Source organism: Fonsecaea nubica (assembly GCF_001646965.1).
Source record: "Fonsecaea nubica strain CBS 269.64 chromosome Unknown Scaff24, whole genome shotgun sequence".
NCBI lineage: Eukaryota > Fungi > Ascomycota > Eurotiomycetes > Chaetothyriales > Herpotrichiellaceae > Fonsecaea > Fonsecaea nubica.
The window spans coordinates 122,001-139,731 of NW_019173697.1; the positions used below are offsets into that span (position 1 = coordinate 122,001).

The 17,731-nt window shown below is 53.6% G+C and overlaps 7 protein-coding genes across 7 annotated transcripts; 4 read left to right on the forward strand and 3 right to left on the reverse strand.

Annotated features, from left to right (window-relative positions):
* Window positions 1-542: 542 nt before the first annotated feature.
* AYO20_04546 (hypothetical protein) lies at window positions 543-1,913 on the forward strand (the record flags this gene model as incomplete). The annotated part of the gene is made up of 2 exons (XM_022642842.1): window positions 543-608; window positions 663-1,913. The coding sequence occupies 2 exons, from the start codon at window positions 543-545 to the stop codon at window positions 1,911-1,913; spliced, it is 1,317 nt and encodes a 438-aa protein (XP_022501144.1).
* A 972-nt stretch (window positions 1,914-2,885) lies between these two features.
* On the forward strand, window positions 2,886-3,733 carry AYO20_04547 (hypothetical protein; the record flags this gene model as incomplete). The annotated part of the gene is made up of 2 exons (XM_022642843.1): window positions 2,886-3,234; window positions 3,345-3,733. The coding sequence occupies 2 exons, from the start codon at window positions 2,886-2,888 to the stop codon at window positions 3,731-3,733; spliced, it is 738 nt and encodes a 245-aa protein (XP_022501145.1).
* Window positions 3,734-4,581: 848 nt separating this feature from the next.
* AYO20_04548 (hypothetical protein) lies at window positions 4,582-5,895 on the reverse strand (the record flags this gene model as incomplete). Its single annotated transcript, XM_022642844.1, has 1 exon — window positions 4,582-5,895. One exon carries the CDS (start codon window positions 5,893-5,895, stop codon window positions 4,582-4,584), a length of 1,314 nt encoding a protein of 437 aa, XP_022501146.1.
* A 588-nt stretch (window positions 5,896-6,483) lies between these two features.
* On the forward strand, window positions 6,484-9,165 carry AYO20_04549 (hypothetical protein; the record flags this gene model as incomplete). Its single annotated transcript, XM_022642845.1, has 1 exon — window positions 6,484-9,165. The coding sequence occupies one exon, from the start codon at window positions 6,484-6,486 to the stop codon at window positions 9,163-9,165; it is 2,682 nt and encodes an 893-aa protein (XP_022501147.1).
* Window positions 9,166-10,323: 1,158 nt separating this feature from the next.
* On the forward strand, window positions 10,324-11,658 carry AYO20_04550 (hypothetical protein; the record flags this gene model as incomplete). Its single annotated transcript, XM_022642846.1, has 1 exon — window positions 10,324-11,658. One exon carries the CDS (start codon window positions 10,324-10,326, stop codon window positions 11,656-11,658), a length of 1,335 nt encoding a protein of 444 aa, XP_022501148.1.
* An 898-nt stretch (window positions 11,659-12,556) lies between these two features.
* On the reverse strand, window positions 12,557-16,108 carry AYO20_04551 (hypothetical protein; the record flags this gene model as incomplete). Its single annotated transcript, XM_022642847.1, has 1 exon — window positions 12,557-16,108. One exon carries the CDS (start codon window positions 16,106-16,108, stop codon window positions 12,557-12,559), a length of 3,552 nt encoding a protein of 1,183 aa, XP_022501149.1.
* A 548-nt stretch (window positions 16,109-16,656) lies between these two features.
* Window positions 16,657-17,338, reverse strand: AYO20_04552 (hypothetical protein; the record flags this gene model as incomplete). Its single annotated transcript, XM_022642848.1, has 2 exons — window positions 16,657-17,098; window positions 17,163-17,338. 2 exons carry the CDS (start codon window positions 17,336-17,338, stop codon window positions 16,657-16,659), a joined length of 618 nt encoding a protein of 205 aa, XP_022501150.1.
* Between the last annotated feature and the right edge of the window lie 393 nt (window positions 17,339-17,731).

Here is a 17,731-nt window from a genome sequence, read left to right on the forward strand (position 1 = left end):
TCAAGAACTGGGAATGCATGAAGGCAGCTGCGCATTCTTATATCTTGTTTTTTGGAGAGATGACGGTTGTCCGTCTCCATTATTAGTGAAAACAGAACTTCTTAAGCGAGGAAAAGGTCCTGTACCCTAGCTTTATCCTACATGCCTTCCAACATCCAGCCAAAAAGAGAATAGTTCTATTCCATAGCAACCTCAAATCTTCACACGTGGCGGTGACGCCGTGCCCATGTCTAAGTGGTGGCTCCATTCGGCTTCAGCCACCATACGTCACCGAAATTGAAGGGGGATTTTCACTCCCTCCAACCACATTGAGACGCTTGTTGTCACGGTTGAACACATGTCCTCGTCAACCATTTCCCTTGATCAACGAGTGTTCGCTCGCTTGTTTTATGAAGATCGTCGTTTCCCTTATTTTTCGTTCTGCGAACCGTCTCTCCACTGTTCCTCCTGCTTCCTCAGCGTAAGACGAAGCCAAAGTTTGTGAGCACACGACAGCCCATTCACTTCATCAGCACTGCGCAAGTGGCCGAATCGAGCACACCATGCCCGAAGTCGAAGGTGGCGCGGTGCCAACCCAAAGCAAAGGATCGTGGTCTTCTTTCCTTAAGGTGCGTCCATAAGAGAGGGATGTGACTTTGGACGCGGCTGACAAATGCGCGTAGTCGATTGCCTCTTTCAATGGCGACTTGTCCTCGCTAACCGCACCGGCCTTCATCCTCTCCACTCAATCATTAGTCGAGTTCTCTGCGTACTGGGCTGAAAACACGTCGCTATTCATTGCGCCGACCCAAGAGAAGGACCCTGCCAGACGCGCTCTGCTGGTATTGAAGTGGTTGCTCAACACTCTGAAACAACAGTACAGCTCTCGCTCTGAAAAACTTGGGTCGGAGAAGAAGCCACTCAACCCATTCCTAGGCGAGTTATTCTTGGGAAAATGGAACGACGAATTCGGCGAGACAACGTTGGTCTCGGAGCAAGTCAGCCACCATCCTCCAGTCACGGCCTACTGCATCACCAACGAGAAACACCGCATACGGCTCCAGGGTTATAACGGCCAGAAAGCCAGTTTTAGTAGAACTATCCAAGTTAAACAGATTGGACACGCTCTTTTGACCCTACACCCTCCGGGCAGCGACCATGCAGAGGCATACCTCATCACTCTGCCTGCTCTGCACATCGAGAATCTCATCTACGGAGCACCCTTTGTCGAGTTGAGCAAATTCATACACATCGTCTCGAGCACTGGATACGTTGCCAAGATCGATTTTACTGGCAGAGGCTGGTTGTCAGGGAAGAAGAACAGTTTCACCGCGTCGTTGTGGAGGGAAGGTGAGGGTTCGGAGAAAACCCCTCTGTACACGGCGGACGGACAATGGTCAGATTCATTCACCATCAGAGAGGGCGACAGCAAGAAGGGCAGAGAGATCGAAACCTTCAAACCATCAGACATTAAGCTGTCCAAGCTGAACGTTGCGCCCGTCGAGGAGCAGGATGTTTTTGAGAGTCGGAAAGCGTGGGCACGAGTTGCCCAGAGCATTGAGAAGGGCGAAATGGAGGCCGCGTCACATTTCAAGTCCCGAATCGAGAATGCTCAACGGGCGTTACGCAAGAAGGAGCAAGAAGAGAAGCGAGACTGGGAACGGGTGTTCTTCGTTCAAGCAGATCCCGAGGATAGATTGGAAAAGACGTTCAAAGATCTGGTAAAGATGGTGACCAACTTTGGGGTCAACAGTTGGGAAGGCGTGGCGCCGGACAAAACAGCTGGGATATGGAGGTATAGCGAGGAGAAAGCTGCCCAGGCAAAGAAGCCCTTCCACAAGGAGGGACTGTTGGCTTTGGGGGAGAATGCTGATGGAACCTCTGCACCTGTGAGCAGGGTACCGACAAACCAAAGCACAAACCCGGCGACCTGAGTCGATTGAACGGCAGCGACGGTTTACAGGAGCGAAAACAGGAGCCCTGGCAACAATGGCGAGGAAACATGACGATTTGGGCCGATTGGGCTGTATTACTAGCTTTCTGTGAGCCATGATCTGGTATCAAGATGTTCCATTGGACTACTTGTCAGAGGATTGAGAAGATAGTCGAAACATTTCAGACCCTTTGTCGGGCGCTTTGTCTCTCCGTGTATCAGCAGCTGTATCGGCCGAGAAGCCTTCAATTGATATAGTTATCGGATTGCGGAGGAGATTTTGTCCGTCAAGGACGGTTGGTACGATCAACGCGACGGACGAGATGAGGTTAACGCCGATCAATACCGTCCGTCGTCTGTCTGGTGGCATTTGGGTGGCACCAGTGGTGTCTGCTGCTTTCTAAGCTCAGGGGAAATATGCAGCCATTTTGGGACATTGACTCTAGTTGAAGAAGGTGTCGTTCCTAGCGACCACCGCTGCCGACTCCCGAACTACCCAATCACTGTTACAACGTCGAGGAAACCTGCCACTTGCTGGACTTAAGACGTGTAAAGGTTGGGGTCTAAGTAGACGTTCACCAGTGCCATTACTGATACGAGAATAGGTTTCCGCAAACACGACCCTGCACCCACCACACACCCACCTCGGTTCGTCGCATAAACGAGGGGCAAAACCAATCAAGTCATGAGGACAACATGCGCAGTTCGCCACGTCATTGGACTGACTGGCTGTCTCACGGAACCTATAAAGAAGACCACCAGATCGCGAACCATAAGAAGTCTAGGAATCCTCTCCCCTGTCGCCAGTCCCACCTCACGTACTGCGACCTTTGCGAACCCGAGTACGAGGCTTAGAGAAAACAGTCCATCACTATTTCAACCTGGGACCATCCACGCGGTGCACCAGAAGAGACGACTCAGGCTTGACCCTTCACCAGAGAAGACTACTGTCTCGACGCAAACCCCCGGCACAATGTCTGCTCCTCCGTTCAATGCGCTCACTCTCTACACGGCGGGGACGCCCAACGGGCTGAAGCCGGCCATCGTCCTCGAGGAACTGGGACTCAAATACGAGGTCCGCGCCATCAACCTCATGACCAACGAGCAAAAGGAGCCGTGGTTCCTTGAAATCAACCCGAATGGCCGTATCCCCGCGCTCAAGGATGGTGACCTCCGCGTCTTCGAGAGCGGTGCCATCATGCTGTACCTCGCGGACCTGTATGACAAGGAGAAGAAGTTCACGTACGAGCACGGCAGTGCGCTCTACTACGAGATGATGAGCTGGTTGATGTTTCAGATGGGCGGCGTCGGGCCCATGCAAGGTACGACTCCGCTTTCTCGAGATTCTCTGCTTTAGACAATCCTCTCCCAAGGAAAGACTGAGTGAAGGCGATGGGCTAAAACACATTCCCCCCTCCTCCCCAAAAAACAGGACAAGCCAACCACTTCCGCGCCATGGCGCCCGTGTATTCGGCCTACGGCATCAAGCGCTACCTCGACGAGACCAAGCGCCTGTTCGGCGTGCTGGAGATCCGCCTCTCCAAGGCCGACTGGCTCGCCGGGGACAAATACACCATCGCCGACATTGCAAACTACTCGTGGGTGCGCGCGGGCCCGCTCTTCCTCGACATCGACATCACCGAGTTCCCCGGCGTGGAGAAGTGGTTGAAGCGCATCGAGGAACGGCCCGCCGTGCAGAGGGCCAGAAAGGTCCCCAGTCCCGGCCGGACGGACGAGGAAATGGCCAAGTTGATCAAGGACATGAAGGCCCGCATGGACTCGTTGAAGGGCACGGATAAGGACGAATCGGCGAAGGTTTGAATCAGCACGCGTCAGGCGACACAGCGCGAGCACGGCACGGCACGGCATAGCATGCGGTGTATAAAATGTAGATGTGTGCGAGTGGTAGAGCCGTGTATCATGGCATCCCATCTCTATAGCATCACCAAAGCTATCCCCGCTCTCTACGAGGAGTTACGCTCAAGAAACCAATATCATGGTCATCTATAGTGAAGTTTGCTTGTATTTTCGCTACAGCTCTTGTCAACGAGAATACAGGCAACATTAAATTGACCTGGGATCCGACAAGGGCGCTGCCTGCTGCATGGCCGGAATCTTCCAAGTCCCAGTCCCATCGTATATCACGGCTATGAATAGGAAAGGGGCTCAATCCGAGCATTATCATATCGCATTGACATAACCACCAAAGGGCAAGATCTTTTGATCTCAACCTCTTCTCTTCCCTCTTTGCCGGGACCCGTAAATGGCAGAGCCATCATATAGGTAGGTGTACCACGACTCTTTCGAACAACTCGGTTGCGTCGCGCGGCTGACTGGAGGCCTTCCTCATTGTCTCATCCTGTCTCCCGCGATTGGAGTGCTCGCTGTTCTCCAAATCGACCCCGAGCGCGATGGATCGTCTCTTCGGTGACGGGTCCTTCGGCCCGACAGGTCGCGCTGTGCTCTTTCTCGATTCGACTGATGCCAACTTAGACAGCGCGAGGGGCGGAGGTGTGCTGGCATGATGGTTCTTCAATCATCACCCGTTCTGTTGTTGCACAGACTTGCCAGTAGTTTAAGAGGTGTTTGGAAAAGAGCACGACGCTTTTTCATTGATTAGTTGTGTTGAATTTCCTCGGTTCTGGAGAGGCGGCGTCGCTCCACGTCGCTCACACCAGCACTTGCAGCTCCGGAGCAGTGGCATAGCCCGACGACCGGAACTCTTTTCTCACTAGAATCTCCTGGCGAGCCAATTGTAGTCTCTCCGCCGTGTCAGTCTTTTCTTCATGGGAACGTAGAAAGTCGGGATAGGTCCTTTCGGCAAAATCGAGGAACTCTCTCGCTTCACTAGCATGACCATGGTTCAAGGAAAGCTCGGCCGCATCCAACACAGAGACAAGTAGGATCCTTCGAACGAATCTGTTGGGGTTCTTTTGCCACTTCGCAAATTGTTCTAGGAACGACGGATCTTTGAGTTTCTGGAAAAGCGGATGAGCGGTTGGAGATGTTGGATGGTAGATATGAAGGATAGTCGGGTCGAAAGGAGAATGATCGATCGTCAAGCTGTACTTTAATACCAGGTCATAGAGGCTTGCAGGTAGACCTCTTTTGCTGCGTTTATTTTGTAAGAGTATTGCTCCGGCCACTTGACGCCATGACCGCTGGAGAGGCTCGGGGGAAGACTTCCCCTCTGAAAGAACGGATCTTCCGGAGTTCAGACGGTACTCGTATGCCTGCGTATATAGCTGTACAGCTTCCTGTAGTCGTCCGCGGCGAGCGGTCTCCTTGATCATCAAAGACACGAGGCGATCTTCCGCACGCAGGTAAGCGACGGCATCAGGAGCGTAGTCGTCGGTGGGGATGAAGATGAAGTTGTTAAAAGATCGTTCGTAAAGAACTTGCAGCCATTGCCAGACTTCACGTTCCAGGCCATCGGCATACATGACCGAGATCAGAGGCTCCATATATTTTTCATTAAGCAGTAAATCTTTCTTCTCAGCGCCTGTCATGGCGTTGAACCAGCGAGCCAATCTTGGTCCAAGTCCTTCATCCCTGGGAGATTTCCCTCGTTTCTCACGACCCTGAAGATACTGTAAAGCGCAGGACTGGACAAGGTCCGAATCAAGACCTTGCTTCAATAGAGCATCGTCAAAGGTCTTAACGGCCGTGGCAGCTAGACCGTGGGTTTGAAGAAAAGTAAGCGACTGTTGCTTGAAAAGCGGATGACCAAGGATAGTGTCTAGGTGAGAATGTGTGGAATGTGTGACTCTTTGAGCCGGATCTGGAATTGTTTCAGAGCCGTGCTGGTTCTCAACGGCGGTTGCTGCTACTTTGGGCGAGGGATGGGTTTCGTCAAGACGTCGCTGGAAGGCCGACTCGAGGACGTTAAGGAGCTGCTTGGATTCTCGAGGTGATTGGGGAGAAAGAGGTGGGTGGATCGAGGCGAGCAGCTTGCGAATGGCGAGCGAAGAGGTAAGTCTCATGTTGGACTCGCGATCAGGGCGCAATCATTGTGCGCTCGAGTGTGTTTGGAATATCGCAGTGATGAGGAGGAGGAGTGGCATGAGGCCCATGGACTCTGGTGGTGTCGCTGCTTGAGACTTGTGTGGGGGGGCTGAGTTGCCTCACTAACTACCCCTAGGTGGCCATAGATAGCCCTAGATAGTTAGCTCGCACCCACTAGTCAGCTAGGTCCTGGTAGGCGTGGTGCCTGGAAGCCCTGGTTTGTTCGCACCGTCCAAGTATCAGGTGCTTGGCAATTCCCTCCCCCAGAATCTGTGGCCGCCTTTGCTTTTGCCTTTTCGAAACCAAACAAGCCTCTTGAATGTGTTCCGGCCACAATCCTGTCTTCATGTCAACATCACTGTGCTTTTAGATCCAACTTACCAACTCGTCACTTGCCTCACCCTGTGACCACCCTTCACCGCGGAGCCGGCTGCTCTTTTAGTAGCTGCGACTTCCATTAATTTCCCATTATTGTCACCGTCTCCCTTGGTCAACTGCCAACGATCCACACCTCCCATCCATCCTCATACCCAACATCCCTCCGCATCCCTCATACCTACAATACAATGGCAGAAGTCCAAAGCCGCGGAAGCGGCACAAGAGGTCGCGGCGGATTCAGAGGTGGCAGAGGTGGTTTCCGTGGCACTCGCAACCCTTCGAGATCACAACACAAACCAGATCACGAGCAAGAGAACATTCCTCCTGCAACGCTAGAAGATCAAGGCGAGGTCGGGGAACTGCTCAAAAAGTTCGGTGACAAAGTCCCTCTTCTCAAAGAAATCTGTCCTGGTTGGAGCGATGAAGATCTGGTCTATGCCTTGAACGAGACCGACGGCGATGTTAATGCTGCGGTTGACCGCATTTCAAGTGGTAAGAGAGCTAACAGCTACGTTGCCATCCTCGAGTGTGCTAACAATCTCGCCTCAGGTACCATCTCACAATGGGGTGAGGTCAAGAAGAAACACCCAAAGCCCAAGGAAATTCCTCCTGCATCGACCGATGCTTCTGCTCGGGGTCGTGGCCGTGGTAGCTTTGAGGGTCGAGGAAGAGGTCGCGGTGCTGAACGCGGTGCTAGGGGTGGCCGGGGTGCAAAATCTGTCTCTGCCACACACACGAATGGTACAAAGGCCCCGCAGACAACTGATGGCTTGGACTCTGTCACTTCCGCTGTAGCGGATCGTGCTCCGGCGACATTCGACAATGCTCCTACAAATGGCGACGCGATTGCGACGGCGACAGAGAGTTGGCCAAATGAGCCTGGAAAAGATTCACTCGCTTCTTTGCAAACCGAAGAGCCAAAACCCGCTTCAGCTGCAGCACCTGCTGCCGCCAAACCCGGCGGCTGGGCTGGATTGTTTGCTAAACCTGCTCCTGCTCCCACTCCCAAGAAGGCTCCTGCCCCCCCTCCTCCTGCTGTTGCGCAACACGAACAAGTGCCGGTTGAGCCGGAGCCAGCAACCGAAGAGCCCGCACCTCCTACCGAGCCCATCGCCCCGCCCCCGATCGAAGCGGTGGATTACAACGAAGAAGGACCAAGTGAGCTGCCATCCGCGCCGCATTCGGATACAGGAAAAGATCTAACACCGCCTAAAGATGAACTCACAGAACGGAATCTGGAGAAGCTGCCAGACACGTCTCATCCTATCGAATCTGCCACCGCTGCCAGCACCGTCGCAAGCACCCAAGATCCACTTGCCGCCCCGGAACCCTCTAAGATCGCCGCTCGACCAATATCTGGATACGCTGCTACCGCTTTGAAAGCCACTGGAGGCACGAGTCGATCTGCAAGCTTCGCGAGAAAGGTCATGGAACAACAGGAAGCAGTAGTTATGCCCGGAAATCACGCTATTGAGAAGGCAGCTGTACAGTTTGGCAAGCTGGGGCTGAACGGACCGGATGACGTGGATGTCGACGAAGATCGAGAAGAGCCAGAGACACGTACTCAACTTCCGGACGATTCCCCTGCTGCCCCTCGTGCATCCTTGCCTCCAGCCGTACCTGAAGCCCAGCAAACACCCGTGCAAGCTCCAACCCAACCGTTGGCTGAGGCTCCATCGACTGCTCAGCGACAAGCATCTGGTCTACCTTCCGCTCCCCAACCGGCCCACGAACCATCGCCCCAGACCTCTTCGGCGTATTCGGAGCAGTACAGATACGGGCAAGGCCAGAAAACTTTCGATCCTTTCGGTCAACCTCCAACCACCCAAGCCCAAACCCAGGAACCGTTTTCCAACCAAGTTCCGAGCCAACCCAGCACTGCCACCTCTCAACCGGACTACTCATCTTACTACAATCGGGAAGCTTACAATTACTATGGCTATGGTCATGGGCAAGATGCTCAGCGTTCTGGCAGCACTTTCGGTACTTCAGCTCCGGATAGCCAAGGGCAATATGCCACCTCACGTCCCCAACACGTAATGGGTCAACAGGAAGCGCAGGGCAGTGGTCAAAATACGCCAGCGCCTGGTATTCCCGGTCCTCCCACTCAACAACCCTCTGGTCACATGCAGCAAAATCAAGGTCATGGATACCCCGGTTATGGTTACCCGAGTGCATACAATCAGCAGTATCCCCAGTATGGTGCCAATTATATGGGCACCATAAATCACCGTTACGGAGCCAATCGGCCGATGTTCGATGATGTTCGACGTCAGGAGACCGAATACTATGGTAGTCAATACAACTATGGACAAAATCACTATGGCAACACGTACAAGTCGAACATGTATGGACAACCTCAGCAAGGCTACTCCTATGAGCACTCGTCGTCCCCGGCGAATGTCAGCGGCTTTGGGCGAGAGGGAGGTTATGGTCGAGCTGGGTCGGCTCAACCTTCTGAGGCTCAGCAGAGTGCTGCGGGCAGCACCGGCTTTGGTGGGATGCCTGACCCCTTCGGACGCTCATCCTCGAGTTTTGGACAGGCTCAAGGCTTGGCTCAACAGCATGGGGCTCATTCCGAGGATCCGGCTAAAGGGTCCGGACCAAGTCCCTCGATGCAGGGTGGCCGCCCTGGGTCTGCCGTGAACAGTTTCCCTGGTCAGCAGGGTGGTCTGCCTCCTCCATCACAGCATTCGGGCCAACAGGCTTTCGGCGCCTATCCTCAGTACGCAGGTGGATTGGGCAGTGGCCACCAAAACACTCATCAGAACACGGGATACGGAGGGTACGGCTCGAATACTGGCTTCGGTACATATGGCGGATACGGTGGCGGCCGCGGCTGGAACGGCAGCTATGGTTCTGGCCATTAGTGCATGGTGAACTGAAAACGACACCAGGCACCAGCAACATCATCTCTCCTCTATTTTACCTCATGGAGTCGGGAATTCGATTCTTGTGCAAAAGGAAAATTGGCGAAAAGCACGGACAGAATGTCGAAACTGTTATTGCACGGAGACCATGCACCTATTGCCGGGGAAAGGGCTTTCTGAATTGCCCGGTCTTTTCTTCATTAATTGCGACTGTACTTGTACACAAAGAATTCTTGCCGACAAAAGGCTGATAGCATTGAAGGATGGATGGAAGCAGCGTTAGGGCTCTGGGAGGATGCACATTCGTCGAAATTGTCATCATGGATAGGAAGGGAGCAAAAAGTGATACGTGATAGTACCAAGGGATGGCCACGGGGGCTTGTACTGCATGGTGGCAGCAACAATCCCTGGAGGCCACTGATTGAGTTGAATGGATCAATGAAATTCCGACAGTAGAAGAGAATTGTGCGTTGAAATGTCGTTTCCTGTTGTTTGTCGAGCCAGCCCTCAGCCTTGCGTTGTCGTGCTCACGTGCGTGATATTTCGACGTGATCATGTGATCAGGCGGTGCTCTATCGGAAGAAAGATATTACACTCCGGCTTGGCAGAATTGAGGTGCGTACATTTTCCTTTGCTTTTTCCGACGTCCTGCTCATGCCTGTCTCGATCTGTCGACGGCGCAAAATGAGGTTCCATGTTTGAAGCGCCGAACCAGGGTGTCTGCACCCTGCTGAGGTGATGAAACATGACGGCCCAGTCGGGCAATCCGGCCTGAAGGTTTCCCCTCCGTGGTTTTTTGATTCGGCCTCAGAGCCCTGTCATTCAATTGGTTGCTCTGCAACGTTCCTCCAGACCCTGGATTTGAGCGAGTGAGGCACTGCGTCCCAAGAATCTAGGCAGACTTGTCGAAAGATCGAGCACCCCAATCAAGCATGACCATCAGGTAAGCTCGTTTGCTTTGATTGTTTGTCCAGGCCCGAAGGCCAGCGTGACGCTATACGAGATCGGGGATTTAGTTGTCATTCAGTCATTGGGTAAGACGAACCGTCCGCGACTTGAGCAGCTATAATATCCCTACCTTCGTCTGGAACATCACCCAGAGTAGAGTTCACCTCCCGCCAAGAAACAAGATAGTATCAGAGCCTCCTTACAGAAACAATGACTGCTCAGAACAAACCTCGCCTCGTCATCATTGGCTCCGGATGGGCAGGGTTCTATTTGGCCGAAAACATCGATCTCAATGCCTACTCCATCACCCTGATTTCCCCACGTCGCACATCAGCATACACGCCACTCCTCGCTTCTGCGGCGGTAGGTCTGTTCAATTTCTACCTGGCCGAAGAGCCGGTACGCAGCAAAGCGCGGTCGGCGTTGCGCTTCATCAAAGCCAATGTTCTCGACGTCAATTTCCAGACAAAGACCTGTCGCTGTGCACCGGCCTTTGATGAAGATCCCCAACTCGCCAACGATGAGTTCGACGTCGAGTATGATTACCTCCTGATGGCGCCCGGGTGTATTCCCAACACGTTCGACACGCCCGGTGTGGCTGAGAACGCCATCTTCATCAAGAACGTGTCGGATGCGATGAGGGTGCGCAAGACGCTCTTTGACTTGCTCGAGAAGGCCTCTCTTCCCAACGTCACACCCGAACGTGCGCGCGAGCTACTCCACATCGCCATAGTCGGTGGCGGCCCCACTGGCATCGAGCTCACAGCTGAACTGGACGATTTGTGCCAGGACGAGCTGCGGTTGACGTACCCACTTGTGGCACAGTACGTTAGTATCTCCGTGTACGACGTGGCGCCGAACATCTTGAGCGCGTACGACAACAAACTGCACGAATACGCCACAAGTCAGCTGGAAAGGCGCCACATCGACGTCGCACCGAACACGAAGATCGAGAGGGTCGACGATCAGGCACTGTATATCAAGGACAAAGGCAGAGTCCCCTACGGCATGCTGATCTGGGCGACGGGCAACAAGCACGTCCCGCTGCTGGACAAGATCGACGTCAAACTGTCCCAGCGAGGACTCAAACGCATCTTGACAGACGACCACCTCCGCGTCTTTGCGGGTGGAGAAACAGGCCAAGTCCACGACGGCGTATTCGCATTGGGCGACGCCGCCGACGTTGAAGGGGCGTCTCTGCCAACCACGGCCGAAGTCGCCGTGCAAAAAGCCCGCTACCTGGTACAGAACTTTAACGAGCTCGCCAAATCCCTCGCCACAGCACAATCCGGCCTCTCCAGCGCCAACGACGCGTTCGACAAACCCTTTGCGTACTCGCAGAAACAGCTCGTCTCGTACATTGGCGCGCACGACGGCGTCATCGCGGGCAAGGGGCCCAACTCCGACGGCTGGACGGGCAAGAGCGCCTGGCTGGCCTGGCGCAGCGGCAGTCTGATGTGGAACCGCAACTGGCGGAGCCGGGTGGTCATTGTCTTCACGTGGGTTTTGAATCGGGTGTGGGGGAAGGAGATTGCGAGGATGTAAACAAACAGCAGCTTGGCCGCGCTGGTACGACAGACAGGTGATGGGAGAAAAGAGGGAAGGAAACAGAGAAGTGCAAAGGGTGACGGTGATGAAAATACGAAGGGCAGGATGTACTTGCTTGCTGCGCTACAGTACCTCCTGCCTGTTGTAGTATCGAGTGAGCACCAAGGAGGGGCTGGTACCAAAAAAACGTAGTGAAGGGTTTTCTTTCCACCTACCTGTAGGTAGTATGAACTCGCATAATGACGGTGATGACGGCAACGAATAAATAATGCCGGGCGAGTCGCGGCCAGGGAAGTGAATACTGTTCGTTGGTCTTACGGTGAGACAGCAGTGGGTAGTGGGCAGTGAGGAGTGAGGAGTGAGGCAGTCTGGTACACTTTCCGCTAACTAGGGAGTATGAGTACATTAGCCGTACGGAGTACCTAGGGAGTAATCCCCCCAGCCCTCTGACATGACACAGGAAACAAAAAAGGATACAAGCAAGATCCGGTTCAGTTCAGTTCAGTTCAGCTCAGCTCCGAGCCCGAGATACCGAGATGGCGTAACTCTGCCTGTCTACTCCTTGGTCTGGTGATCCATTTCATCCCCGTTCCTCCGATTTGCGAAACCAAAGCACATTCCATTGCCTGCCTCCTGGAGAGTTCAGGTTCCTCTGACTAGACACCTCCATAACACAGAGTAAGGAGAGAAAAAGACCTCACCACTTGCCAACGCCCTTGCCACACACTTGGAATTCCCGGACCTGTTTTCCCCCATTCCATTTTTATATCCGTCCTGTCACCCTCCCTCCCATACAAAAGCGGCGCCAATCACCAAACGAACTGAAGTCACCCCCAATCCTTGCCAACACCAATACCTGCACAGTATTCTGCACAAACAGTGTCGTCTGAATCGTTCATAAAATTTCGTCATTCATCATACTCAGACCCTCAGGATCGGCGGCAGCGGACCCAGCAACAAGACTCTGAACCGCGTGAACGGCAGACTTTGTAGCAGTGGCCATGATGCTTGTCGCCTTGTCGTCGTCGACAAATCCGTCCCACAACCCCAACCACATCCCGATGATCTTGCAAACAGCCATGATTAGTCTCCACACGACGCCTAAAACCATCACCACAGGCATGATTAAGATATTTTCCAAGATGCCACTGATGCACCACCTGTAGAGCATCGTGGGAAGAACGAAAGGAAACTCTGGTTCTGGTCGTGTGGGCCACACGTATCGTTCTGCATAGAGTGGTCTTGCGTAGATCTCTGCGAGAACACATTCAAGAATATACCATATCCACACGGAGAAGGTGAGATAACCTAGCCACGTTGGGCTACCAGGAAGGAGACCAGTGAGGCGATTGCGGTGCTTGTTCTGAGATGCTGTTCGCGGATGAAACAGAAGCGGAATAGGGAGACTGATTGTCGTGTGTGCGATGGGTATTGCCATGAAGGAGGATATAATCACAGTCTCCTTTGAGGGGTGAACGTGGGAGATGTCATGATGGCTTCGACCACATCTCGTGCAGGCTTGATTTGGATCCTCCACGGCCCCTAGCGTCCGCATTTGTTCCAGTTCTGCCAAGGTGATGGGTGGTGTATGAGAGACCTTTTGCTCCAGCCTGGCGATACCTTTCCTAGCTTCGTGCAAATTTGACATGAGTCTTTCCATCCGGCTTGTCAAGTGACCAATAAATGCAACCTCGGATGCAGTCGAGTTGTCTTCGTCTAGGCCAAGAGAAGCAGTCAACTTATTTCTCTCCTTCAGAGCCAAGACTTCCTCCTCAGCACCAGCTTTGATAAGGCTGGTGAGATCCGCCGTTATGTCTGCGGCGTCGGTGAGGAGGTCTTCAAAGCTTTGGATAGTCGCGTCTCCGAGGTTAAGCGTGTCAGTATCCTCTCGATGAGTATCAGGGATGTCCTGTGATACGAGCCGCTTCTGTTTGGCCTCGTTGAGAACGTTTGTTAGGGCGCTTTTGGGGAGCACGACCTCTTCTTTCTTTGGCTCAACTTTTGGCTCGGGCTGTTCAATCACAGGTATTGTTTGTGGAATTGTGTCATGTTCAATGTGAGCCGCTGCTGGATTGTCGCTTGGAATTTCCTCATTCATTAATTCTTCCGTCTCCTCTTCAACGATCCTCGGTATCTGGACATTTGCCATCCGCTCTCCAATAGGTAGCGGTGTTTCTATCCAGCCTCCAGCATTGACATGAGGTGTTTGCGCATACTTGGTAGTTCTTTGTGTTTGGTTTCTTGTCTTGACAGTATCCGGAAGAATGGTATCAGTCCATGCACCCATAACTCTTGGAGTCTCTGCCACTTTCTTCTTGTTGTGAACCTCGTCGTGGTCTGCGAGCGAAGACTGAGATTTCAGGTCATCTTCCGAAGATGGCAAGGGAACTGCAGATACATCTTGCAAAGCAATGGACAAGTCTTGCGCAGGCGGACTTGGTTTCGGGGTTGTGCTGACGGCTCGAGCTAGTCTCTGCAGTTGATCCAAAGAATCTGGCATTGATCGTTGAGAGGATTTCGACTTGTCGGTCCCACCGCTGGATGACCTATACACGATGACTGGCGTGTCTGGTACCGCTTCGCCCATCTTTTTCAGCTGCCCCTTGTCAACTACGGGGGAACTGTCCTGTGACTCCGGCAGCGTCGACTTGCGCTCCAGAGGGCTGAAATTTCGAGAAGACTTCCGGACAATGACATTCGGATCCTTTTCACGGATCTCGTCCAACCTGTTTGTAGTGACGGCCTGTTTGGCGAGATCCTCAATCTCTTTCTCTCTGAGCGTATCACTGAGGTTCGGCCGAGTACGAACGGGTGGGCTTTCCGACACCTGGAATGACAGGCCTGTGAAGTCGTTTTCGAATCTCCGCATGCGATCCATGGACGTTTGCTTGTGAATCGAAGAGGGTACGATTCTTGGTGGGGTGTCCTGGGGCGTCGAAGATTTCTCAATAGAAGGCAATGCGACATCTGCACCTGCAGCAGCCCAGTCAATTTGTGACTCAGAACGGTCCGCATCGTCTTGAGTCTTCCCGGCGCGCCTCTCTGCAGCCTCTTTGCGCCATCTAGCAATAAAGGTCCGCGTAGCTCGATCCTTATCAGGTTGTTGAGTCGTCCCAGGAAGAGGCTCCGACACTGTTGAGGCGATAGACGCAACTGTAGGGTCATCGGGTTGTACTTGATCGTCAATTATCTCGGACGGCGTCCCGTGAGGACGAGGACGAGCGTGCGCACGTGAAAACGCCGAGACTTTGGGTACCGATGCTGGTCTCGGTATTTCACTTTGTTCGTTGTCTTCCTTCTTCTTCCGACTGTATTTACTGAAGGCGACCAATCTCTCCCTTTCCCGCAATTCCGGAGGTGTGTCGCTTCCATCATCATCTTCAGGTGCGGTTTGGGCGACACCAGGACGCGTTGCGCGCCTAAACGCTTTGACTTTTCTCTGAGAATCAAGATCGGCACTTGTATCTGAATAGGTCCTGTGCAAGGCGTTTGCATCCACAGCTAAGACGTTGTCGAAGGAAATCGGACCACGGCTTGTAACGCTAGCGAGATCACTCCGTCGGGGCTCCCCATTAACCGGATCTTCCTTGCCCTTCTCTCCAAAGTTGATTGGGATTCGGCTCTGTCTCAGCTTCTCAAGTCTTGCGCGATCTTTTGCGCGATCGACAACGTGAGGTGTCAATTTGGCAGCCAATATCCGATCGGAAAGCTCATTCTTGAGGAAATCCAAGGTTGGCGGCTCTGAGAGACTTTCGACCCGGTCATCCATGGGATTCTGTATTTCTGCGTGAGCTGGGGAGGGAGAGCGAACCGGCGTCAGCTGTTGCGAAAATTGTGCCGGTTCTGATTGTTCCGTGGCCATTCCATCTGCCGTAGGGTTCACGTCCAGATTTGTGTCAAATGTATCCTGCTGGTCGCCGCCATTGATCTCCTCCTCTTCGCTATCCACATCCCTCTCCGTCGCCGCCAGATCCTCCTCGTCGGCTATTCTCTGGTAGGACTCGTGCAGACCACCCGGCGGGCTGGAGAACTCAGGCGGGGGACTGGTGAGGCGGGGGTCGTGTCTGGAATGCGGCGGAGTCGAGAGTCCATTTGTTCGCGCCGGGCTGGGACTTTTCCTCCTGGTCAGCTTCGGCGAAGGCTTCAATTGTTTACTGGTCCGCGCCGCAGTATAATCGGACAGCGAGGTGCGACTGGTCCTGTTGCCAGAGTCTTTTCCTATCTGCAACACTTTGCTCGCGCCGAGGGCGCGTCGAGGCTTGACAGGGCCCGACTTGACCGGCGACGGAATATACGAGCTATTCGAGATGCGGGAGTCGTCGATCAAGCTGTCGGTGAAGAACTCGTCGCTGGGTAACGTTCTGTGTAGTGATGCGATCGCCGCTGTGCGCTGCTGCTGCTGCTGCTGGGCCGTCGAAAGAGGATTGTTTTCTTTGTTCCGAGACATGTCGCGTGGAGTTGCATGCTGCCCTCTGCGCATGCTACCCGGTCCAGTTCTGAGAAATTCCTAGTTGTGAACCCATCTGGCGCGGAAATCCCAGCGCAAAGCACACGCGAAAGACTGCAAGTCGAGTAGTTGGGTCCAAGGTGCAAACAAAACACCCAAAGTGGAATGGAACTTCGGCTGCAAGATACAAGTGGAGAAAAACGTCTTGCCTGAGGCTGGTGGTTGATGCGCATCTTTGCTTGACGGGGGACCTTGTTTGGGGATATCCCGCCGCTTGAATACCCGCCGCCAGACGTCATCACTCTCACATACAGCGGCGTGGCCATGTCCAGTTCAGTCACATTACTGGACCGTGAATATGCCCATTTCATATGGCTGTTATCCATGTCCAACAACATTAAATCTTGTTACAAAATACGAGTGCAATACATATCCGAGATGCCCCGATTCTTTGACGCGCCACATGTATCCCGTCCCGTGAACGACGCCAGCATACAAGGAACCCATCTTCCCGTCTCAACTCTCAACTGTGAGATTGTTCATCATGCTTAACCTGCAGAGAGATACTTCCACCTCTCGCGCGCCTCGCTCTCCCGTCTCTGTTTCTCCTCCTCGCTGACCATCTCCACCCCCTGGGCGATCCTCTCGTCCCTCGCCTCGACCACTGTCCTGACTTTCCAAGCCATGGCCGCGACCGCGCCGTAGAGGACCGCACTGACGAACTGCAGCGCGACCATGACGTCCCAGATGTCTTCATTCCCGCCCGTGGCGGCGGGGCATTCGTTACGCTGCAGCGAGCCGTGCGAGTGGTTTCCGACACAGGCGCCCATGAAGAGGATGGAGCTGATGAAATGGACGATCGAGAGCGTCGCGGAGAACCATAGCGCCAGTCGAGGTGGGTTTACCCTTGCAAGCACGTGTAGGTGAAGGGAGGGGATGGCGTTGAAGAAGGCCAAGCCTGGGATGAGGATGGGCTGGATGACTTGACCGCTAAATAGGAAGTCTTGTGGTTAGCCATCATCTCCCAGAGAGGAACGAGGACAGAGTGACTTACAAGTTCAGATCAGTGGTCAACGACGCAATCCAAACCGCCCCGAGTGCGATCTCGACCATACTTAGAATACCGATCACAAGCACCACCCACGGTGCATAGCCCGTCCATTTGGACGCCTTTCTCCAGCGCTCATCGCCACGGAAGGAGGCGTCCGAGAGCCCTTCAATACCCAGCATTGCTGTCTCTGGAGAGGGCTCGAATATCTGCGAGTTGCTCTATCGAAGAGATAGAGATATGTAGCTGAATGATTCGAGGGGCAGGAGTTGCGGCGAAGAGCAGGTGGTTTCGCGGGTGGGTGTACGCCGCCTTGACTCTTTCTCGACTCGGGAGGCCGGGGACTCCTACAATATCGAGACTAGTCTCTGTGATCCTGTGTTCTGCCTTTTCAAGGCCGAGATACACATTTCACGCAGCCCTGGCTTGGTCTCTAAGACACTTGTCTGGTCTTGACTCGTCTCCCACCTTGTGCGTGACAGAGATCTACGACACGACGAAAGATACCCCCTGGGTCAACCGACCCAACAAAGAAAAGAAAGAGCCTGACTCGACTCGAATTAAATCTGGACCTC